The sequence below is a fragment of the Notechis scutatus genome, chromosome 1 (genome assembly GCF_049901735.1).
Source record: "Notechis scutatus isolate UNSWTSFEM ecotype Mainland chromosome 1, rNotScu1.2, whole genome shotgun sequence".
Taxonomy (NCBI): Eukaryota; Metazoa; Chordata; class Lepidosauria; order Squamata; family Elapidae; genus Notechis; species Notechis scutatus.
Window position 1 is genome coordinate 189452146 of NC_142009.1, and position 25116 is coordinate 189477261.

At 39.3% G+C, this 25116-nt stretch overlaps 1 protein-coding gene across 1 annotated transcript in view; it reads right to left on the minus strand.

Moving 5' to 3' along the window:
- RAPGEF4 (Rap guanine nucleotide exchange factor 4) overlaps nt 1-12770 on the minus strand; it is a 186629-nt gene extending 173859 nt beyond the window's left edge. Inside the window, exon 1 of the mRNA XM_087949706.1 lies at nt 12246-12770. Coding sequence (XP_087805832.1) covers nt 12246-12310 — 65 coding nt within the window. The 5' untranslated portion in view covers nt 12311-12770. The remainder of the gene's footprint in view (nt 1-12245) is intronic.
- Nucleotides 12771-25116: the final 12346 nt, after the last annotated feature.

Genomic DNA, 25116 nt, shown 5'->3' on the forward strand with positions numbered 1-25116 from the left:
TGTTTCATAAAGCTAACTGAAAGTCCATTGGACTGTATTCTACAGTGTAAAAAAACACATCTTTTGTAGCATCTGGGAAGCTGTACAAAGTTTAGAAGATTCAGAAAACGTCTTTTGGAAAATGGGACTCCTGTCTTAATAGGAAAACAAAAAAGAGCACAAATTCTATCAGAAAAAAATGGAAAGAGATATGGACTACAAAGGAAAGGGAAAGGAAAGGACTGTTCTAAATGCACTTGAAGTAGAAAATCAGCTAGAAAATAGTTGGGCTAGTAAGCAACGAAAAATTACACGGGATGCTCAAAGAAGAAGTAGAGCCGGGGTCCCTAACCTCTGGACTGGCACCAGTCTGCAGCATGCCAGAAATCGGTCCACGCAAACAAGGGAAGCCCCATCTACAGGATGCAGGCATCACTCAAAACCACACCCTCTCCAGTCCACGGAAAAACCTTTCTCCACGGAAAGATGCACAAAAGATTGGGCGTCCCTGATCTAGAATGTGAACAGAAACTGAATTAATTCTTTACATTTATTTATTTTATTTTATTTATTTGATTTGCCAATTGTTTACAAGATAATAAGTATAAGTGTATACATAGTTGTGAATACATGAAATGGGTACATATAAGAAAAATAAAAGAATAAGAGAAACAATAGGACAGGGACGGTAGGCACGTTGGTGCACTTATGCACGCCCCCTACAGACCTCTTAGGAAAGGGGTGAGGTCAATAGTAGACAGTCTAAGGTTAAAGTTTTTGGGGTTTGGGGAAGAGACTACAGAGTCGGGTAGAGTATTCCAGACGTTGACCACTCTGTTGCTGAAGTCGTATTTCCTGCAATCAAGTTTGGTGCGGTTTACTTTGAGTTTGTATCTATTGTGTGCTCTTGTGTTGTTATGGTTGAAGCTGAAGTATTCATTGACAGGTAGGACATTGCAATGTATGATTTTATATACCATGCTTAAGTCAGACCGAAGACGGCGTAATTCAAGGTTTTCTAGTTCTAGAATTTCAAGTCTGGTGGCATAAGGTATTCTACAACGAGTAGAAGAGTGGAGAACTCTCCTTGTGAAATATTTCTGGACTTTCTCAATTGTGCTAATATCAGATACGTAATGAGGGTTCCAGACTGATGAACTGTATTCGAGTATTGGTCTAGCAAATGTTTTGTATGCTCTGGTTAGTAGTGTGATATTACCAGAGAAAAAGCTACGTAGGATTAGGTTAACAACTCTTAATGCCTTTTTGGCTATGTAGTTGCAGTGGGCTCTAGCACTTAGATCATTAGCTCTCTACTGTAGGGGAAACAGATAAACAGATAGATGTATTGACTTTCTCAAGAGAAAACTCAAGGAGATTGTGGTAACAAGAAATATTTAGTAGACCCTGGGAGACTACATTGTGAGAAATCACTGGTTCTAATGGCAGTCTTTCAACACTTCTTAAATAACTGTTTAACTGTCTTCCTTGCAAAAAATATGCAATTAATTCCTCAAATCTGGCTCAATGCCTGAACATTGGGAGACATTATATTTCCTGGCTCTATTTTTTTTTATTTGTGTGTGTGTGTGTGTGTGTGTGTGTGTGTGTGTGTGTGTTGAAGATTATAGAGGATGCTGTGTTATTTTTATATTGTCACTGATAGCTGTCCAGAGCATTAGTAATGAACAATATTAGGTTCAGGTTAAGCAGTAATTTATATATATTTTATTTTAAAATATATACATATTAAAAAGACTGATATAAGATCCAAGTTAGTGTGATGTTTATTCTGGGTTAAAAACATTTATCTGTCTATTCTGGCTAAAAACTTTTTAATAAAAACAGTTACCAAACAAAAAAATACCACAGAACATAGAGAAATAAGACTTACTGAAAGAAATCTGCAATTTTGCAAAGGTAAAATTTGTCTTCTAGAGATTTTTGAGATTAACAACCATATGAATAAAGATGATATTACCAACACTGTATCCTTAGATTTTAAAATGAAGCCGAATAAAAGAAGATTTAGAGTGAAGAATATATTTATTCCCATAGCACGTACTTAATTTCTGGCATCCAGTAATATAAGACATGGTGTAGTAATTAACCTGGGTGGCTTTCAAAGAGAAATGAACAACAGGTCTACTGAGTGCTATAGTCTTGAAGACTTTCTGATATCTCCATATCAGGGACATTCTTTTTCAAATACCGGTTGAGGAGAAGCAACAGTTGAAACTTATAAACATTTGAAATCTGTGCAGACACTGTGAACAACAAAATGGTAAACAAAGTTAGGTTTTGACGTAATATAGCAGGACTATTCCTACATTCTTTTTACAATCCAATAGATAATAAACTAAGAGATAGTTGTACTTATCAAAATTCCTATGTAAACCATTACAAAGTTTATTTGAATGACTATAATATATATTGCTTCCATCATAGCTTTGTTTCATTATTAATTCATATATTGATATTTTAAAATATACGGTCATATGATTAGTTCTTATATGTATCTATTTCATGTATTCATAATTATGTTTATACTTATACCTATTATCTTGTAAGCGATTGACAAATCAAATAAATAAATTGGTGCAGGTCAAGCTGCAAAAGAACAGCAGAAAAAAGATGCAAAAGAACTATGAATTCAAAACAATCCTTCATTTTTAAATAATTCATCAAAACCTCATTGGAGATCATAACACTACTAAACATCAGGACAAATGACATGATATGGTTTGTTCTGTAATTGACTCCTGCAGTCAAGGACAACTGTCAAGTAAAGACACCATGGGCTCTGTCTTATGTAAAAATTAATGCCCACTTCATGCATAAAATTCTAATCCTTAGGCTCTCAATTTGGTTGCAGAACTTGGACATAATTATTGACATATGTGACAATCCCTTTAATGACAAATGAAGCAATAGGGCCACTTTGGAAATGGCCCAACAAGCTAGAAAGAAATACTAATGTTTTCATCCCTCTCTTTAATTTTTATCATCTCCTATGCATAGCTGCAAGCTTAGTGGGAGATGCATTCCATGGGAACAAATAGAAAATAAAATTTGCCATCTAGTATTTAATTATTTATTTATCAAATTTCAAAATCACCCATCTCCCTCACAGAGGGACTCTGGGCAGTGTACAGCTAAAATAGTAAACATAAAAACTGAATATAAACATTTAAATAAGAGACAAGGGTAGCTAAAATTGAACATTAGAAATTAATCAAAAGACTGTGGGGGGGGGGACTTCCGGTTTGAGCTTCTTCGGCGACAGACTGAAACCTCGTCTCTCTGAGGCTTCGATCCGTGCTCACTGCTGGAGTGCCCCGAGCCGGCTGGTTTCGGGGCTAAGCCACCCCGCAGAGGTGGTGAAGAGGGAGGAGACTGCCTGCAGGGTTGAGGAGAGCCGCATCTCTCCTCCCCAGCTGGCCATTACTCCCTTTCCCGAAGGCGGTTGTAGTGGTGGTCAGAAATGGCCACCACAAAGAAGAACTGGACCGGAAAAGAATGTGCAGGAGGAAGATAAGAATACAAAGTTTTGGTTGACCAGGTCAAACAGCAAAAGCAACAAATAAGGTACCCTGGAATTTAAACTTAACAACATTGTTCCCAAAGAAGATTTTGAAGCTGCGAAGGAGAGAGAGAAAGGAAAGGATTAGGTTTTTTTTTCTTCCCTTCTTTATACTGACAGCTAAGAGACTTAAGCAAGAAACTGGGGGGAAAAATCCACTTTGACATTAATAGGCATCTAAGCTGAAAATAAAAGTCAAAGGGATAATAAAGATTTCTGGACATTTAAAAGTTTTTAAAAGCTGGAAAGCAGAAAAAAAAAAGAATAGAAGGGCAGGATCTGGAAAAATGGAGGAGACTGCCTGGAATTAAGGAATGGAACTGTAATTAAAAGGAACTTACAGTGAAATTTTAACAAGATTCCTCAAAGATACATTTTAATGGATACATTTTTTTTTAATGGTAAAGACTGCAACGACGACACCATTAAAGCCAACATCTTTAACACATTCTTCGGCTCAGTATTTGTAAACAGCAATGGATCATGCCCAGTATTTCCTAGCCGTACCACAGATAACAATAATGATCTAATACATATCGATTTCACAGAAGACAATGTTGAAAAATCACTACGCAATCTAAAACCATCTCTATCTATTGGACCGGATGGAATATGTGCCTACTTCTTAAGAAAGCTATCCACTGCCATAGCCAAACCTCTAAGCATAATCTTTGAAAAATCTTTCAGGACCAGCTCCTTGCCTAACCTATGGTCACAAGCCACAGTCATCCCCATCTTCAAAAAGGGAGACCCAAGCCTAGTTGAAAATTACAGGCCAATCTCCTTATGCTGCATCACCTGTAAAGTCATGGAATCAATTATTAACCAATCCATCATCCTCCACTTAGAGACAAATAACCTACTCTCCAATAAACAATTTGGTTTCAGAAAAAAACTATCCTGTAATCTACAACTCTTACACTGCAAAAACATATGGACGACACAACTTGACCAGGGCAAAGCAATAGACGCAATCTACATAGACTTCTGTAAAGCCTTTGATTCAGTGGTACACGACAAACTACTCCTAAAAATAAAATCCTATGGTATCTCTGGACAACTGAATAACTGGATAGAAGCATTCCTGTCAAACAGACAACAAATGGTCAAAATCGGGAGCGTCCTATCAAATCCAGTACCTGTCAATAGTGGTGTCCCCCAAGGCAGTGTTCTAGGATCAACTCTCTTCATACTCTACATAAACGACCTCTGTGATCATATTAAGAGCAATTGCGTTCTCTTCGCTGATGATGTAAAGCTGTTCAATACCACAGACAATACTGCTACCCTACAAAAAGATCTTGACTATGTATCAGAATGGTCAAACAAATGGCAACTTCAAATCTCAACAAATAAATGCTCTGTCTTACATATTGGCAAAAAAATCAGAAAATAAAATACAAGCTGAATAGTCAAGAACTTGTTGATGACCCAAGCTCTGTAAAGGACCTTGGAATACTCACCTCTAATGATCTAAGTGCTAGAGCCCACTGCAACTACATAGCCAAAAAGGCATTAAGAGTTGTTAACCTAATCCTACATAGCTTTTTCTCTGGTAATATCACACTACTAACCAGAGCATACAAAACATTTGCTAGACCAATACTCGAATACAGTTCATCAGTCTGGAACCCACATTACGTATCTGATATTAGCACAATTGAGAAAGTCCAGAAATATTTCACAAGAAGAGTTCTCCACTCCTCTACTCGTTGTAGAATACCTTATGCCACCAGACTTGAAATTCTAGAACTAGAAAACCTTGAATTACGCCGTCTTCGGTCTGACTTAAGCATGGTATATAAAATCATACATTGCAATGTCCTACCTGTCAATGAATACTTCAGCTTCAACCATAACAACACAAGAGCACACAATAGATACAAACTCAAAGTAAACCGCACCAAACTTGATTGCAGGAAATACGACTTCAGCAATAGAGTGGTCAATGTCTGGAATACTCTACCCGACTCTGTAGTTTCTTCCCCAAACCCCAAAAACTTTAACCTTAGACTGTCTACTATTGACCTCACCCCTTTCCTAAGAGGTCTGTAGGGGGCGTGCATAAGCGCACCAACGTGCCTACCGTCCCTGTCCTATTGTTTCTCTTATTCTTTTATTTTTCTTATATGTACCCATTTCATGTATTCACAACTATGTATACACTTATACTTATTATCTTGTAAACAATTGGCAAATCAAATAAATAAAATAAATAAATAAATAAATAAATAAACTTGGTAACAAAATAATAGAACCCCAGGAAGAGAAAGTGGAAAAAAGAAGCAAGTAGAAACAGCCTTGGATTATTTGGATTACTTGGTGATTTTTGGTTTTTGCATCTAGATGACTAAAATTAACTGGGTGGTTGTTTAAAAGTTTTTAAAATGGTATCACTCTTAGAAGAACTGAAAACGGAACTTAAAAAATGGAATGAAGACGCACAAAGAAGGGAGAAGTTCTTTTGGCTTCGTGTTTCAATTCTTAGAAATGGAGATCTGGAACTATGAGAAGCAACAAGAAACGCTTGTAGAACAAGAAGATTGGGACAAAGAAGAAGCCATCTTTAAGGATCAAATAATTTTAAGTGGGGGGGAAAAAGAAAAGGGGGGAAAGAGAGTGAAAGGTTTAAGATTAGAAAAAAACAACCAAAAAGAAGAAGAAAAATTTGAAAGATAAGTATAATATTAGAAAGCAACAGAAGAGGGGATTACAGATGAGAGAGTAGAGAGACGAGGGGGTAAAAAGGGGAAGGAGAAGAAGAGGGGGAAGAAGGCAAGGAAAAGAAGTTGTAAAAGAAAGAAACAAGAAATGGAGAAACAGGGAAAAGATATAAGGATTGTAACCATAAGTTTGTTTAGAGATAATGGGTGAAAATTTAATTGTAAAAGGGATTCTGCAAATGTACATAAGATAGCCTTGTTATATTACAAATAGAAATAACTTTAGAAAATATGATGATGAATAAAATATTTATTGTAATGCAGTGGGATGTTTGTTAATAAATGAATTAAAATGATTGAGAGAATTAAAAGGGAACATTTTTAATTATTAGTAATGATTTATAAAAATATAAGTGAGAAATATGAAAAAAAAAAAGAATTAACTATGGAAAGTTTATAAGTGTTCCCAAGGAAGTATGATATTCAATTGAAAAGAAATGTTAAAGATGTTAAGATTTTAATGCATATTAATGATAAAATTGAATTGGAATGGAATGTGTTTTATTTACATATATATATAATTTTTTCTTTTTAAGAATATAGTGTCTATATTAAGAATGTACCAAGCAGAATTCAATTGGAAGTTATTGAATGCTATAATCTTAAAGCTATACATTGAAGCTTAAATAAAAGCCTGAATGGATACAATTAAAGGATATAAAGGTGTCATGCTGTAATTGGTAACTACAGGGAAAAATTTGCTTAATAGGAAAAGATAATGTGAAATTGTAACAGGACAGACAAAAGTATAAATATAATGATTTGAACTGAGATAATTAAAACAAAGTTGAGAAAATTAGAAGAGGGGAAAATTATGTAGAAAATATAAAATGGTAATAAGATATGGAATAGAATATAAAAATGAGCATGAAATTGAGTTTTGTGTCTGTATGAAGAAGTGATAACCTGGGATCATGCTATTTTCAAAAAAGATGTTTTATTTGTATTTTGTTTTTGTGAAAACCCAAATAAAATTTTCAAAAAAAAAAAAAAAAGACTGTGGGGGAAGACTTTCAGATAATGCTAGATGGACCTTGGTGATATTTACTTCAGGTAGTCACATTATATTAATTTCTTGATATTATAATGGCATAAGATTCATACAGCCAGTTTCAAAATGAAGTTTAAATAATGAGAAAGAGAACCACTATTATTTAAATCTTTAAAAATGAAGGACAGTAGAAGCTGGACAACAGTAGAAGCTGGTCTTAGAAATGAAGGACATTTCAATAGAAAGAATAAAATAAGACACAACAGCAATTATGCAAACCACACCAGCAAAACTCATTGCGGATTTTTTTTCCAGATTGCTGTTTATCCCCTGTCCCATTTCATTAAGCCATCCTTTCTCAGGTAGATATGGCAGTACTCTTGTGACATATATACACCCCAGGTCTTTTTCCCAGCAGGCCAATGGATGAGGTTTAAATCTTATTCTAAAGAAAGCAAACTGAAAACAGCTTTGTTGCCCTCTCAACTGAATGTTAACTGCTACATGGACGTAGCCAATGAGAGTTGAGAAATGATAACATAGCTGGCATCACTTCGAATTACCAGTATATGCATTCATTTATTCATTTTTAAGAATTAGATCCAGACTAATTCATCCTATTGCTAATTTGCCCCACTGGGAACAGGAATTGTTCAACCAACAATATAATCATATACATTGTTCCTCAGATACAGGGTCCCCAAGTTACCATTTGTGCATTCACCCATTTATTTCTCAATGAATAATGTGCAAACCATTTATTTAAATGCTACATCTCAATCTAAAAGACTTCCAGGGAAGCAAATAAACTATAATCTATAATATAATCTCACAATTATGAATTTTTTTAAAATTAATACAATGCCAAACATTGAAACCAGTTAAAGAAAACCAGGTCAATAATAAGAAAAGCAGCTATAAAAAGCATGCTGAAGTCCAAGATCTCACCTAGCACTTAACAACATGTGATTTAGTATTGATTGGGTTTCTTGGAAAAGGTAATTCCAAAAAGATCTTCTTTCAGCAAGGCCAGACTGAGGTGTTCTTTAGATATAAAGATAAATGTTTTCCATTTAAAACACTCCAGTGAGAATGAAGAGTGATACAATACCAGAAAATCACTGAGAATTTTCTGCTGATCATTGTTCCACTGTAATTGTGCTCTACAATAGCAAGTTTTTTCTGTTATCTGACACATACAATCAGTCTCACTCAGAGGTGATATTCAGCAGGTTCTGACCAATCCTGGAGAACTGGTAGCAGAAATTTTGAGTAGTTCGGAGAACCGGCAAATACCACCTCTGACTGGCTCCATCCCCATCTATTCTCTGCCTCCCAAGCCCCAGCTGATCGGCTGGGTCTTCTTTTGTTGCCCTGCACCAGAGAACGGAGCTGGAAAGTAGGTTAGTAGGGTGGCGAGGGAATGGAGATTTCACAGTATCCTTCCCCTGCCATGCCCACTAAGCCACGCCCATAGAACCGGTAGTAAAAAAATTTGAATCCCACCACTAGTCCCACTCTATCATTGCAAAACTCTACTTCCTAGTTTATACTTTATTCTGATGTATGTTCATAGGATGCGTATGCATAGCACCAGCCTGGTTTTCCCATGTGACAGGAACAACATCTAGGCTTTTTATCATGTGGTACTTTGGCTTTTTATATCCAACGACGATATGAATGCCTCACATTTTTAATAGTGCCTAGTTTCTCCTGTATATCCTATATACATAGGCCACATAGCAATACTATTGTTTTACTGTACTCATATTGAACACATCAGTCTCCAAGTGCAGGTGGATAGTGTTTGTGCTTAGCAAGGACTATGGCAATCGCAGGAATAGATTAGTTTTACACTCTCCTCTCTTTCAATGGGGACATGCCTCAACTGGAAAACATAAAAATAAAATTGCTCAAATTATACCAAATTACCAAATGCTCAAGGTATTAAATCCAAGTAATTCTCACAAAGCATAGGTAACAGTAGGCATACATATCAGTGCCCTGACATGGTGAATATGTTACAAGTTTGAACTTAATTACTATATAGCTTTGCTGGCTGGAGAATTCTGGGAGTTGAAGTCCACAAGTCTTAAAGTTGCCAAGTTTGGAGACCTCTCATATAGACCCATAAAAGGAAGTGAAAAGAAGAAAAATAATACAAATGAATATTCTCAGGCAAACCTTTATATATGCAACATGATGTAACAAATGTTACACATTAAATAAATTGAAAGACTAATGATGATAAAGAGGGCTTATTTGGCACCATTAGTTGCATTTAGAAGCTCACCTTCAAAATTGAACTATTGCTTTCTCGTCTGCAGTCCTATAAGCCACTTCCATAGTAAAGATGCCCTCTAGTTAAACTTGACTCTTGTGGGTTACATCCATGTAAATGTCTTGTAATGTTCTGGGTAGTATCAAAGAAGCCATTCTCCACTGTCTTCTCGTGATATGCTTTATCAATTTCACATTTTAGATCATAGCCTGAGAATTCCCAGATAGTTCCTATTCCAAGTACTAACTAGAGTTGGTTTTATTAACTTCTGATACCAAGCAAGGTCATCCTTGCTATTGGGATTTCTACCTATGGATGCTACTAACAACATTCAAAGTTAGGGGGAAAAGTTAAGGGATGTTTGCTGACATTAAGGAGCCTCTGTGGTGCAGTGGTTAGAGTGCAGTACTGCAAGCTACCTCTGCAGCCAGCTGCCTACAATTTGGCAGTTCAAATCCCACCAGGCTCAAGATTGACTCAGCCTTCCATCCTTCCCAGGTTGGTAAAATGAGGACCCAAATTGTTGGGGGCAATAGGCTGACTCTGTAAACCGCTTAGAGAGGGCTATAAAGCACTATAAAGTGATATATAAGTCTAAGTGTTATTGCCATTAACCACAAAAAAACAATGACAGCATATATGTAATAAGCCTAACAAGTGATGATTGCTGGTGACCGACTGAATCCATAGCTGTCCCAAGTCTCATTTTCAGCTTAAAAAATAATTGCTCATTTTTTTAAAAAAAAAAAAGTGTCTTTTTTACTACTGTTTTTACTTTTCAATATTCAGGGACAAAAATGACTAACAGCTGGTGAACAAAAATGACTAATACCCATACTTGGAGGCTGTTCATTAGTAAGTTTATAAACTGATTCATGAATTTACCGTCAGCATCCAAAGGCAACTACAAGTATGATGCATGGTTGTAAAGATATCATTAAACGGCCTTTAGGCTAAGGAAGAGTATAGAAATTATTTTGCCATATTACAGTGGTACTTCAGTACTCATTGTTAATTGATTCCGGGAGGTGCAATGAGTAACAACAATAATGAGTACTAAACATTCCCCCCCCCCCAAGGACTAATGTAGTGAGTACAAGGCAGACGACACCAATAAGTTCTGTTATAGGAGGAGTACTGGGACAAAATTTTCTCATCAAAATGCACTGAGTATTAAATTCGATGAGTTTCAAAGCAGTTGAGAACCAAGATACCACTACAGTTTATATATAGTTATCAATTTCATAAATTTTAGCTTATACCACCCCTTCCCTTCTTGATGCCTTCTATATACCATAAACACACCCTAATTCCCATAATTATGTCATCTGGGAATTAGCAGAGGTAAAATTCAATGGAAGGCACTCAATTTGGGAAGGTTTCTTTATACTGAAGGTTTCTTTGTACATGCGTTTGTAAGATGCAAAATACAGGATCTCGAACCCAAAAGAGGATTTGGAAGGCAGGTTATTCACATATGGTACATCTTTCTAATATACAGTGAAGAGCCTGTAGCCTTCCTTATATGGTTAGATTCCAATTCATCAATTCTGAGATTCATAGTCCAACCACATTTCAAAGGCCGCAGCTCATCCACACCTCCTGGGTATTTCCAAAACAAATGTACTGTTACTGTCTGTTTCCATGCAAGACTTTCCCAAAAAATGTAGCTTCTCCAGAAGCTCAAGCCATAAATCTAGATAATGGGAGAAGAATGTACCTGAGATCTTGGGAGATTTACTGCCGATTAGTGCTGACTAGGCAGGTGTATAGCCTGGTCTGATTGTTTCTGATGCTGGCTTTGGTCAAGCCTGTTTTCCTGCCCTTTAAATATGAATCTGAAAATATTACTCAGGTTTATCACATTTACTCCCTATCAATGTAATAATGCAGGCTGTGCCATCACCACCCCGTAACAAGACATTCAAGAAGCCAACTTTATGGCTTTATATCAATGTCTGGATGAAGCTGTAAGGTACTTCAAATCACTGAGGGAATAGCATGATGCCAAAACCTTGAGGAATGTTCCAGTTTCTTAGCCTAATGTGTATTTAACTTTCCTGGTCTCAATGCCCGGCCTAACCTTCCTCTCGTTAATATCCAGAGGGCAAAGTACCTATTGCTGTGGCCTTTGGGGGAGATGTTCGGCCTTGGAGAGATCTTAAATGACCCGCCCGTTTCTTCTACCATTGGTGCATGAGGCCTCCCAGCCGCAGCCCTGGAGGATACCTGCAGCAGGCAAGGGCGGGCCTGTGCAGAACTAGGAAGGACTCCTTCGACTGGCTTTAAAGGTGCATTATTTGATAGTCACCATACTTCCGTGGGGTTTTTTATTATGCTCGAGAGGGCAGTAAAGCAACTCTCCTCTGGACACCCAAAGAAAAAGCCCCCGAGCCCTTGTCCTCGCCGCCGTCTTCTCCCACGCCGAGCGCTCCACCCCATCTCTCTCTCTCTCTCTCTCACACACACACACACACAACACACGCACACACGTGGCGCGTGATAGATGAAATAATTGTCGTGGCAATTTCATTTTATGGGTGATGTGTGTATGCGTGGAGTGGGGATGCAAGCACATGCTGCTGTACTGCCAGCACCTCCCTCCAGTTTCTCCCCCCTCCCAACACACACTCACACACACACACACGCGCGCGCGCCACCCTGCTGCATCCGCAGAGGTGCCGGTACCTTTTATCCAAGCAAGCGATCCACTCGGTGGAGGAGGAAGAATGAGAAGTGTGAACAGCCACCATATTTGCCCAGATTCCCCGGACGGCTACCGATGCCGTTTAGCTGCTGCCGCTTGCTGCAATGAGTGGCGGGTCTCTTCTCCCTTTCTTCCCCTGCCTGCCTTCTTCTCTCCCCGCGATGCCCGCCGTCGCCTCTTCTGAACTCGCGATCGCCTGCCTGCCTGCCTGCCCTAAAAGAGGATGGATAGGTTCTGCTGCCAGGCTGCGGGCTCTTGCTGCGGCCTCCCACCCGTCCCGTGGCAGTGCGGTAGGCAGAGCCTCCGAGCCCATCAATCTCGGCCACCACCCCCTCCCACCGTCCCTTCCCTTCTTGCTGGCTTTCCCCTCCGTTTTCTGGGCTGCTGTGCCGGATCGGCTCCTGGAGCAGCACGCAGCCTCCCTCGGCCACGATTGGCTATATATAAAAAAAACCCTGATGCCGCGAGCCCACTGGAGTCAGCGACGATAATGCAGAGGGACCTGTCTCCTCTACAGAAGGGGAAATAGGAGATGGGTGTCTTGGCTTTACGCCCCTCTGGCCCTCTTAACAGCTGGGATGTCCCAAAGGTGCTTTTTTATTTTTATTTTTGGACTTTGATGACTGAGAATCTCTTCAGATAAATGGGATGGTGCAAGGAACACAAGCCAGCAGTCACACAACTAATAGCAAAAAATGTCAACAGGGAGAGGATATAATCTCCCGCCAGAATTTCCTTTTTCTTTTTAATGTTTGTGACAGGCTCCTTAGTTACTGTCTACGTTTTAAGGAAAGTGCTGGTGGCAGAGCACCCGCTTGATATGCTAAAGGTCCCTCCTGAGCGTGATGGGGAAATGAAAGTTCATATGATATAAACTTTACCATTGATCTTTATTTCCACTCAGAAACAAGGCCTGGCCGTTGCTGCTCTCACACAATTTATTGCAGAGTAACTTCCAGGCAGTGGTTTTTAATTTTATCAGTCAGCTTTTGGGGGTCTCGCCTGGTTTACCAGCAGTGGGAAAACTAGTGTAAAAAGTTAGCACCCACCCTTCTCCTAGAAGAATGAAATACTTTGAGAAATGTTTAAAAAGACAGCATATTATATTTCCCTGGATAAGAAATTGAGAAACATGTTTTTTTAAGAGTGAGAAAACAACCCCCACACACACACCTTAATAGCCCTCAGCAAATGTCAGCACTTAAGAGATAAAGAGCTTACTGAAAAAAAGCCAAGTATCTAGGTAGCTCTATTCAAAGGCAAAAATTCCCTGCAGCAAGGTCTGACCAAAGGTAGGATTAGCCCTCAGCCACAATAGGAATTGCCCAATGCCCCTTCATTGCATCAGCAGTCCAAACTTCAACCAAAGTTAGCTCAGATAAACATGACCCCTACCTTGGCTCCATGTGAGTCTGACAACAGCCAATAGAATACATGTTCTTGCACAGGAACAGGAAGCTCAAGTTCAAAGCCCAAGAGAAGGTATAAAACCCCCTCACTCTCAATTCCACGTGGTCAGCTGCACCAGAACCCTGTGCATGATGCTTCTGCTTCATCATTAAATCTTCTTTCCAATCAGCCTCCATGTTTCCAGTGTCTTTCTCCCAGCTTGGAACTGAACCAGATGGCTATTTCTTCCAACATCAGCCTCCAGTCACCTGTGTCAGAGGAGAGTCAATTTGGTATAGCGGTTAAGGCACCATGCTAGAAAATGAGAGACTAGGAGTCCCACTTTAGGCACATAGCTAGGTGGACCTTGGACCATCATCCTCAAACCTGGGAAGGATTTGCAAGAGCAAATCACCTCTGAAAAACCTTGCCAAGAAAACTGCAAATATTTGTCCATTGTGTATTAGAATATATTAGCCATATGATATTTAAGATTTGTTGTTGCCCATATTTTATAGCTTATATTGGCTTTTTGTTATCACTACCAGTGCTGGGATTCAAATTTTTTTTACTACTGGTTCTGTGGGTGTGGCTTGGTGGGCGTGACAGAGGAAGGATACTGTAAAATCTCCAGTCAGAGGTGGTATTTGCTGGTTCTCTGAACTACTCAAAATTTCCGCTACCGGTTCTCCGGAACTGGTCAGAACCTGCTGAATACCACCTCTGATGACTACACATCTATATTTTATATCCCTTAAAATTGTACTTTTTTTCTTTATGCTTTGAATATATGGCTTGAGATTTATAGCTGACAGCAGTTGATTTTCTGCTGTACTGCAGCTCTTTTAGTAATATCAGAAAGCTAGATCCTTCCATCTCTATTAGTCTTCAAGATCTGGGTGCAATCATGATCTGTGTGAAGGCATCTAAGATGGTTCCAAAGTACAAATGATCCTATCCATTTTTATAACTTAAACAAGACTTGGCCAGTCCAAGCTTGGTATTGTTATATCTTCTATTTCTTTCTTTACCTGCCAATGTCTCATCTCGTTTACACTTTAAGAATGAGCTTTTGTTGTATTTTTTGTGAAATCTTTTTCTGTATTTTTTCAATATACTTCATAAACTGAAATCTTCCGGAACAACCTATTTACTGTTTACTATAGATTTACTTCTGTATAGCTGTTTTGAAAGGGTCTCCTATATACCCTCTTGTATATTTCTGTTTTCTCTTTACACGAGTACCTGTTCAAAAAGTATATGAATTCGTATAGAACCAAGCAGCTTGAAATCAATACAATGTGTAAAATAACTTGCAGTGCACAGTAACACTAAAAATAAGGTGGTGACTAATTTCCCATTTCTCTCTCCACACATAGGCATACATACATACACATATTTATTCCACATATATAAACAAATATTATCAGTATATATGATAGTATTTTATATAATAGACATATTATTTGTTGATATTTTCTGTAGCAGACAGAGACCAGTGGCAGGGGGACACCATTCAGGACTTATTTTGATAGGAATCACCGCTGTATTTGAGTTTGTTGCTGATCATCCTTTTTCTTCCCTTTCCTTCCACCTCTCCCAACATTATAGACTTCCCTAGAGAGCTACTGTAGGTGTTTGCCTAATGTATCTAAATATTATCATTTGAGCCTGGTCATTTGTGCCTCAAGTTGGGTTGATTTGTTTGATGACCATTCATTTTCTTGGCTGATTATAGTATTCTCAGCAATCTTCTCCAACAGTAAAGTTCAAAAGCAAAAACACCAAAGTTCTTGCTTCTTCAAAGTCCAGCTTTTACTTACGCAGAGTGACATGGGAGGAGCCATTGCCTGTATAATTCTAAACTTCATAGGTACAAAAGCACCTTAACGTATGAATATATTTTCCATGTCCTTCGTTCAATGTATTTTCCATGTCCCTTATCATGATTCATCATGATTCATTATTGAGTACTAGTCTAAAGCATATTTCTGGACTGATGGTTCTTTTATTTGTTCACAGTTGATCCTAGAAGGCAAACGCTATTCACCACAATATATTCATTGCACGCATATCTAAAGCAGTTTTTCAAAAATGTGTGTTTAGCAAACAGCATTGTATATCGAAGATATTTAAGTCTACTTTATGCATTTGGTAATTATGTTTGCCTATAGAACCATGCAGGATTCCAGGTTAAAAGCTAAAAAATGGTGATTCACGTAGTATCTGTCTATTACTCCTTAAACCAGACATACTGTATATTTTCCTTGGATTACACAGCAGTTTCACAGGGCAGCCATACAATTTGAGGAAAAGATTTAGCTATTTTAAGAAACTGATGGTAGTTGTTATGTGGGTGTCCTTGCATTCTCTAAAGTACCTTTTCTGCCTTTACCGTGCCATATAGCCTTGCTAGCTAATAAACAAGGATTTTGTTCCATATTTATTTAACAAATTAATCCCCCTATTGTTTGATTTAAGCCACTGAGAAGTTTTTAATCATGCACATGTGAAGTCTATTGTGTAAATGGAAAGAATGCACTGAAATTCATTTATCTAACACCACACATTTTTAAAAGGAGCAAGCAACCACATTTTTAAGCATGGAATTCCACCCCAAATCTCATTCTAGCATCCGTTTGTGCATTTGAAAAAAAAATTGGTTTCCTGGGCACCGGATTTCCTGACTGCAGAATCACGCGTTTTCTTCCCCAGGCACCAAAAAGGCTCGATTTTTAAAAAAGCAAGCAACCCCATTTTTAAGCATGGAATTCCACCCCGAATCTTGTCCTAGCATCCGTTTTTGCATTTGGGTTCACAAAATTTTTGGCTTCCTGACCATGGAATCACACATTTTCTTCCCCAGGCACCAAAAAGGCTCAAGTTTTAAAAGAAGCAAACCACCCAATTTTAAAGCATGATATTCCATCTCAAATCTTGTCCTAGCGTTCGTTTGTGCATTTGGGTTCACAAAATTTTTGGCTTTTTTTTTGCATACTCATGCCACTCAGTATTAATGACAATCTTTTGGGCAATCTGTCCTTTTTTACTTGAACCAAGGCAAAATATATTAGAAGTGGGGGAAAAGGGGAAGACTTGGATTTTTTCCACCACTCTTATGGATGCCTGAAATCAGAAAACAACAATGTTATACAGAATGTGTTACGTCGCAGGTGTGGCTTTGTTTCCTGAGATGATGCCCAGGATTGGCTTGTGGTCTGTGACTAGTGTGAAAGTTCTCCCGTAGATATATTAGTGGAAACGTTTTATTCCGGTGACAGCGGCCAATGCCTCTTTGTCTAGTTGTCTGTGGTTCTGCTCCGGCTTTGATAGAATCTTTGAATAGAATGCAATGGGTGCTTCTTTCCCATCTGGTAATACGTGGCTGAGTATAGCGCTGACGCCAAAAGGTGATGCATCACAGGTTAGTGTTATTGGAAGTGTTTCGCTGTATTGTATTAGTACGCGGTCTGATGTGATCAAGTTTTTTATTTCCTGGAATGCCGTTTCTTCCCGTTGCCCCCAGGCCCAGGTTGCTTTCTTGTCAAGCAACCTGTGTAGTGGTTCCGCAATGGTTGCTTTCTGTGGTAGGAATATATTATAAAAGTTAATGAGTCCTAAGAAAGCTTGCAGATCCGTTTTATTTGTGGGTCCTTGATTGCTTTGACTTTATTTTCTGTGGGGTGGATCCCTTCACTGTCTATCAGATATCCTAGGAATTCAACTTTGCCGGCGGCTAATTGGCACTTCTCCTTTTTTACTTTTAGTCCCACCTCCTTGAATTTGCTTAGGACTTCCCTTAGGCGGTCTCGCAGTTGTTCTTTGTCCTTGGCTGATATTAGGACATCGTCAAAGTATGGTACCACCCCTTTTATCCTTTGCAATTGGCGTTCCATTAAGCTCTGGAACACCCCCGGGGCGACACTGACGCCAAATTGTAGTCTGTTGCATTTGAATGCCCCCCTGTGCGTCATGATTGTCTGGGCTTCTGCTGTTTTGGGGTCAACAGGCAATTGTTGGTATGCAAGGTCTAGTTTTGCGAAGACTCCCCCCCAAGAGAATGTAATAGATGCTGTACCACTGGAACCGGGTATGCACTTTGTTGGAGCGCGTGGTTAAGTGTTGCTTTGTAGTCCCCACAGATATGCACCGACTCATCTGGTTTAATTGGTGTAACAATTGGGGTTTCCCACTTTGCGTGGTCATCGCACCCCTTGTGCGATAAGCTTACCCAATTGCTCATCGATTTTTGGTTTTAGTGCAAAAGGAACCCACCTCGCCTTTAATCTTATAGGGGCTATGTTTGGGTTTAGACTAAAAGAAATTGGGGGACCCCTGGTACTTGCCCAGTTCTCTGTCGAACACGTCCCGGAATTCTTCCATCAGGTCCTCTTCCCACTCTGCCTCGGTGATGCTGTTTATCCCTGTGACTTCGATTCCTAATGGTGTAAACCAGTGGTTCCCAAAGTGGGCAGTACCACCCCCCTGGGGGGCGGTGGGATGCCTTAGGGGGGTGGTAAGAGGCAAGGGGGCTGGCAGGGGGCACTAAGAGGCGGCATGGGGGCGCTGGAGGTGGGCCCCTCGCAGGGCACAATTCAGGATTGAGATTTTACCAGTTCGAGAACTCTGTGTTGAGAATGATGAAGATTTTGATCGTTTGCTACTTCATACAGAAGTTCGTTGGCTATCAAAAGGCAACTGTTTGAGACACTTTTACAATCTTTTTGACACTGTTGTGGAGTTTTTTGAAGGCAAGAATGCTTTGCTCAGTGATGAACTCAAAGAGATCAGGCATGACATTGCTTATTTATCAGAACTGTTTACAAAGTTCAATGAAGTGAATTTGCAGTTGCAAGGAAATGAAGTCAATCTTATTAAGGCCAAATCTGTCATCTCTACATTTATTTCGAAGTTAGCTCTATTCATGCGCAATATAGGCCGTTGCGAGCTATACCAATTTCCAAGCTTGTCTGAGCTAGAAAAGAAAAGTGGGGTACAAGATGATGATCTGCATGTTTTTTGTGACCATTTGGACATGCTGCATAAAGATATGTCTGAGCGGTATCAGGATCTTCTTTTGATAGAAATTCCAGATTGGGTGATAAATCCATTTTTAGATACTGAGGAAGATGGGGTAGTGGAGGAACAACTAATAGAACTGAAAAATGACATTGAGCTGAAGCCAAAGTTTAAGAAATCATACCAAGAGTTTTGGTTACAGAAGGAAATTTCTGATCGCTATCCTGCACTATGGACAATAGTTAAGAAGCTCCTTGTTGCATTTCCAGCATCATATTTGGTGGAACGTGGTTTCAGTGTGGTCGGCCAACTTCTCTCCAAGCAAAGAAATTGACTCCAGATTACTGAACGCGGTGATTTAAGACTCCTGCTAAGTGAGTTAAAACCAGACATTAGGAAACTGGTATCAATTCACCAAGCACATCCATCACATTAGTAACTGCTTCACTGTTCAGTAAATTCTTAAATTGATAAATGACTATCAGACTTTGTAAACCTGGTATCACTGGATCATGTTCAACCATTTTGTTGAATTAACATTAACTTCAAAGATTTTTAAATTGGAATTTGAATAAATGTGCAATTAATTGTTACAATTTTGAATTTTACTGTTACTATCTTCTTTGGTGGGTCGTGCAAACCGCTATTCCGAATAATGCTGTTTATAGGGGGTGGGGGTGGGGAGCACTGAGGATGAGTTTGTAGCACCAAGGGGGAGGTGGACTGAAAAGAAAAAGAAAGAAAGAGAAAGAGAGGGAGGAGAAAGTGAATGAGATATCTAGTCCAACCAGCTGGGTTAGAAGTGTGTGTGTGTGTGTGTGTGTGTGTGTGTGTGTGCATGGCTGTCAAAACACCAAAAACAGGTCAAGTAGCTCTGGGGAGGCCAGTCATAAATTAGAACACTTGCTAAGCAACCTGCCATTAAGTGAGGACCACTTGTATTTGGTTTGCCAGTCACCAAACCATGCCCACCCAGTCACGTGACCAGCAGGCCATGCCCACCCCAGTCACGAGACCAGCAGGCCATGCCCTCAAATTAGGCCACGCCCACAGAAATTTGAATCCCGCCCCTGGGTGGGGGGCACTGAGGATGAGTTTGTAGCACCAAGGGGGCGGTGGACTGAAAAAGTTTGGGAACCACTGGTGTAAACCATTCAAGTCCCAATAGGCTGAGTCAATTTCGATCGACTATGGTTAGTGGAAGGATTTTGGTGTATTTTTTGAATTTTACTTTAAATTGTCCAGTACCTACTACAGGAATTTTGTTCCCTTGGTAGTCTTTCAGCGTTAGTGTTTGTCTTTTGAGTCCTTCCCGGCTTATGTCTGGTATCAGTCTTTTTATGGTGTCCCACGATGCCATTGATAAGTATGAGGCTGAGTCCACTTCCATCTGGCACGGCTGGCCTTCTATAGTGACCTGGACATATACTTTCCTGGCATTTGTCATTTGGAGTATCCGATGGTCGCCGTTTGGTATGTTTCATCTCTCCCATTACTTGCCTCTTTCCCTCGCCTGTTTCTGTTGTCTTGATTCCAGCGCTTCCTGTTTGTTTCTCCCTCTCTCGGGGGTGGGGGGGGGGTTGTTCCATCTTTGTCTAGGGCCGTAGTTTTTCCTTGATTGGCATGCCCTAGCAATATGTCCCCACCGTTCACAATGTTTGCAGATTGCATCTAGGAAACGGCACTCAGAACGTGGATGGTTCCCCTCGCAACCGGCACTACAAAATTCCTTCCTTTTTCCATTCCGGTCTCATCTGCCCTGCTCTGAACGGAGTTGATTTACCCCTTCTTCTCCCTCATCGTCTTCCGATGGGGACTTGATGTCCTTGTGGTGGGTTGTGGTGTTTTTGGGGGTTTCCATTGGCACTTTGTTCATTTTCCGCATGGCAGCTGCCGATTTCTGCATGGCTTCTGCCGCGGTAGCTTCTTCTATTGCTTCTTGGAACGTTATTTTGGGTTTTGTTAATAGTCGACCCTGTAGTGTAAGATCCCTCAGCCCCAGGACCACTCGGTCTCTCATGGATTCATCCATATTTAGGAATTCGCACGCCCCAGCGATGTCCCTCAGCGTTGCAACGAAATCGCCGATGCTCTTGCCTTCTTTTTGGTCGCGCCGATAAAATTCATGTCTTTTGATGAGGCAGGAGACGGTTGGTTTGTAGTGAGCCCCCAGGTCCGGCCAGACCATCGTTTTCATGTCAGTGGGTGCCGCTAACACTTTGGCCATCTTGAATACCGTGGGCCCGCAATGGGTGAGGAATACGGCTCTCTTCCTGTGTTCGGATATATTATAGAAGTCGCTCCCTTCAAGGAACATGAGGAATAGATCAATGTACGATTCCCAGTCTTCGGATGCTGGATCGAACGGTGCGGGTGGCGTGTTGTTTCCGGCTATTTCATCTCGATGCGTTGCCGGTGTTCATCAGTTGCCACGTGCTTGCTGGTTCCCTTTGTCTCAGAATCCCACCCTCGTCGCCAGTGTTAAGTCACGGGAATGAGACTCAGGACACCAGCATAATCGTCAATTGTTTTTATTTCTTTCTAGGATTGAGCGCCGAAGAAACCGCGGCAACCCTTTTTATAGTTGGGCTGCTTGCGGCTGTGGCCAGTGACAGCTCTTCAAATTTCCCGCCGCCACAGACCGACCAATTGCAGGTGAGTATGCTAATACATAACAGAATGCATTTTATTTCATCATCAGGAGAACTAGCTCTTTACTCAGTAACTATATTTTTGGAATAGTATGTCTCACAAAGTTGATGGGTTACTGAAGTTTCAGATTTATAGTTCTGCTCTTTTGACATATGATATTTTTTTCAGCAGTAAAATGTATTTGTGTGAAAGAACGAGGTCAAATATTTGAAGACAACAACATCTACTAAAAGATGACCTCAGAGCATTCCCTAGTCAGAACTGGCTGCTCAAAGGGACTTGGCTTCTCCAAACTTGAGGTCACAAGGGCTCATATTTCCCTTCCATTCTGGGCCACGACAGCATCCATAAATTCTTTGTTGTACTTCTTCCTCAAGGGTGCTTTTCTTGCCAACGCCGCTAATTACTAAATTAAATGTGATGTTGGAGAATTGTAAGCCACGATCCAATTGCCTCTGAAGCTCTAGAAAACAGGAATGACACATCCTGGTTTGAAAAATGGTTGAAAACAACCTCCTCTGTTAACTAATTCTTAGCATAGCGGGGTTGGGTGTTCTCCTGCTAAACACTGATAGAAAGAAACTTACACCAGAAGAGGAAAACAAGAAAACAGTTCCAAAACTGAAATGTTTTGGGAAGAGAAAGGCAGTTCTAATAAATTGAGCTCAGGCACTCTTGCTACGTTTTAAAGCCACATCTATCCCTCTTGGTAGAAATTCGGCACAACAACCATTCTTTATCTACAAAACAATCCTCCTTGCATCAGAGAAATGAAATGCTGCCAGATTACTTCAGCATTTGGTAATGAAAATCTCTTTCTTAAATGTCTCATAAAGATACATTTCAAACTCTTATATTTTTGCCTCAGATTTGTGTCTCTGCAATCCTGTCCTGCATAAATTATATTTATTGATGCTGCCCATTAAAGAGGCTTATGAGATCATTCATATATGCAATTCAATTCAATTCAGTTTATTACAATCATAGACTATATATATATATGTGTGTGTGTGTGTGTGTGTGTACACACACATGCTCATTTGTTGCCCGTGAAATAAAAATGGAAGAAATTGTAAAACATTACTTTTGATTATATATTGTCAATATGTTAAAATCATAGATTTGTGATCTTTCTAAACTCCTTTTTTAGTAGAATATCTCAATCAACTGACTTACCATATTCTTTTTGTCTTTTTCTATCCACAGAACTAACAAAAAACTGATTGATCACTCTATCTATGATTTGACTACATCCAAGTCCATCAGTGTCAATTAGTCATATAACTACTAAATATGTTTGGGCTCTGGGTAATGATCTTAAAGAGAAGAGGCTGTTTAGAAAAATATGCACATTATTCACTTCAAAAAGCCTGGAGCAGGCTGGATGAAATAGTCCTTCCTATGTTGGTTTATAGTTCCTTTTACCCCTCAGTCAGATTGTCAATACATCTGAAGGACACAAGGTTGAGAAAGCTGAAACACTCTTAACTTTCTGACTAAAAATCAATGGTATTGTTTCACTCTATGCTTGAGCGCTATGCTATCCTTTAAGACACTTTGGCTGAGCAAGTTGAATTTTACCTTTGCATGACTTCTGAACATCCTGTCACTAATAAGAAGAACCATATGATTGAGTTCTCCATCGTTAAGCTTGGAAACAACAGCCAGAAGGAAAGATATTATCAGAATACAGGTCAGGACAGAATAATTTAAGTTCAGATACCTAGTCCTATGAAGAAAAGCTTTTAAGAATGTCCAGGGACTGAAGCACTGCGGAAGATAATAATTTAAGAACATATATCTATGATTGTCAAAATGTAGATTCTGCATATGGCATTGTTATTTGATAGTAATGGTGGAGCAGTATTCTTGGTCACAACTAGCTTTGGATTCATTTGCTAATTAAGATTAAATAAAATCTTATAACACCCTAACAACAAGCATAATTATTCTTCTTATCTAAATGAGACTTAGATTCAGTTTGTTAGATGCATAACCTAATCTGATCTTTATAGCTATTTAGGCCCATGGTGTGTGACTACTTATGTATGACTTACATAAAAGTCTGCCAGACTGAACTTTTTTACTCTGATGGAAAGGCATATAATTTAGAATTCTCAGTTGAAAACATGAACACTTCCTGCAGACTTTTTAACAAAGTTGTGGAAAGTCTGATCAATGTGACTCCATGTGGTTAAAGTCTCATTTGTTATTTAAGACTTGAGTTTCCATTGTGTACACATTTATTTCAACATGCATTTCCCATCTTTAATTTTTCTCATTCTCTATTTTTTCAGGGTTTTTTTTGCTGTTTGTAAAAAAAAACAAAAAAACAACAACAATGTTTTACAAACGAAAATGTTTATATTTGGCTGTTTTTCCATTTTATTTATAAATTAAAAACAATGAAAATATTAGCAAAAATACAGTATTGAATAATAGCTTCTCTCGAAAGAATTCTAAGTGTAAGACAGGCTTATAATAGCTGCTATTCTCAGCTCAAATTTAAAAGTGACTTGGTGGATTATCAAATCATGATGCAGCTGCAAATAGATCACATCAAATCAAGATGAACAGCCCAGCTGCAGAGTAAAAAGACCTTTAGCTACAGTGTGACAACTTTAAATGTCTGGGGATCATTAGGGCTAAGAATTTAAAGTAGCTCAGCAGAATTTTGATCTGTTGGTGAAAAACCTAATGTGGAAGCTTGGTTCTTGAAAATATTTAAATGTTTTATTGTTAGACAAAATTGCCACTTTGGAAATGATATTCCCAAAGGAACTGAAACTTTCTGTATACTCCTCATCAGAATTCCAATCAATGACATAACAATAAACAATAAAAAGAGAGGTCCAAATGAAATTAAACTATTTAGTTGAATAAAGAAACAAATAGGGAGGGAGAGGGCCCAACCCTGTGACGAGAAAGTACTGTATCTGGTGATTCGTTCTAATTAAAAATACACTAAGGGATAATCAAGTTATATAATTTTTCATTTGTTTTTGTATCTTTCAGTCAGTCTTGGGACTAGTCCTGGTGGCTTACTTGGACTAATCCCTGCAGTTTTCTTTGCAAGAGTTTGGAATGGATTGCCACTGCCTAGGATTGCCTAGGGCTAAGAAAGATTGACTGGCCTAAGGTCACACAGCTGGCTTTCTTCCTGAGTCAGGACTCCCTGGCTCACCAAACTGGCTCTCTTTTATGTAATCAGGACATAAAAAATAAAAGGTTCATGCCGAAGTGCATTCACCTTTAAAATTTTCACCATTCTTATCAGAGCAGAATGCAAGAGGCATTATGGTTTTTCTCTGCCAGGGTCCCAATAAACTTTGCAACTGCCTCTGCTCTATGTAGGCTTTGAAGAATCCATGGAGGTTTTCTCCCATTCTAAATAGCATGGGGGGTGGGAGATGTTGAAAGGGGATCTCTGTTTCTTCTTCTGGTACTAATCAATCAGAATGAAAGCTGGAAGGGACTTTGGAGGTCTTTTAGTCTAACCCCCTGCTCAAGCAGGAGACCCTACGCCATTTCAGGCAAGTGACTATCCAGTCTCTTCTTAAAAACTGTTCTGTCGCCAGTAAAGAGACTCGCAGACCGGAGTTGAATTCAGCTCTTTAATAATAACAGTAACTTCAACTGCAGTCGAACCGCAGCAGCCCTTTTTATAGCGGCTGTTCCATGGCTCGCAACCAATAACATTTAGTTAAACTTCCCGCCGCTATCGGTGGCCAATCAGGTATTAACGTTACTAACCAATCGTATCGTTGCTTCTGTTAACCAATAGGAACATCG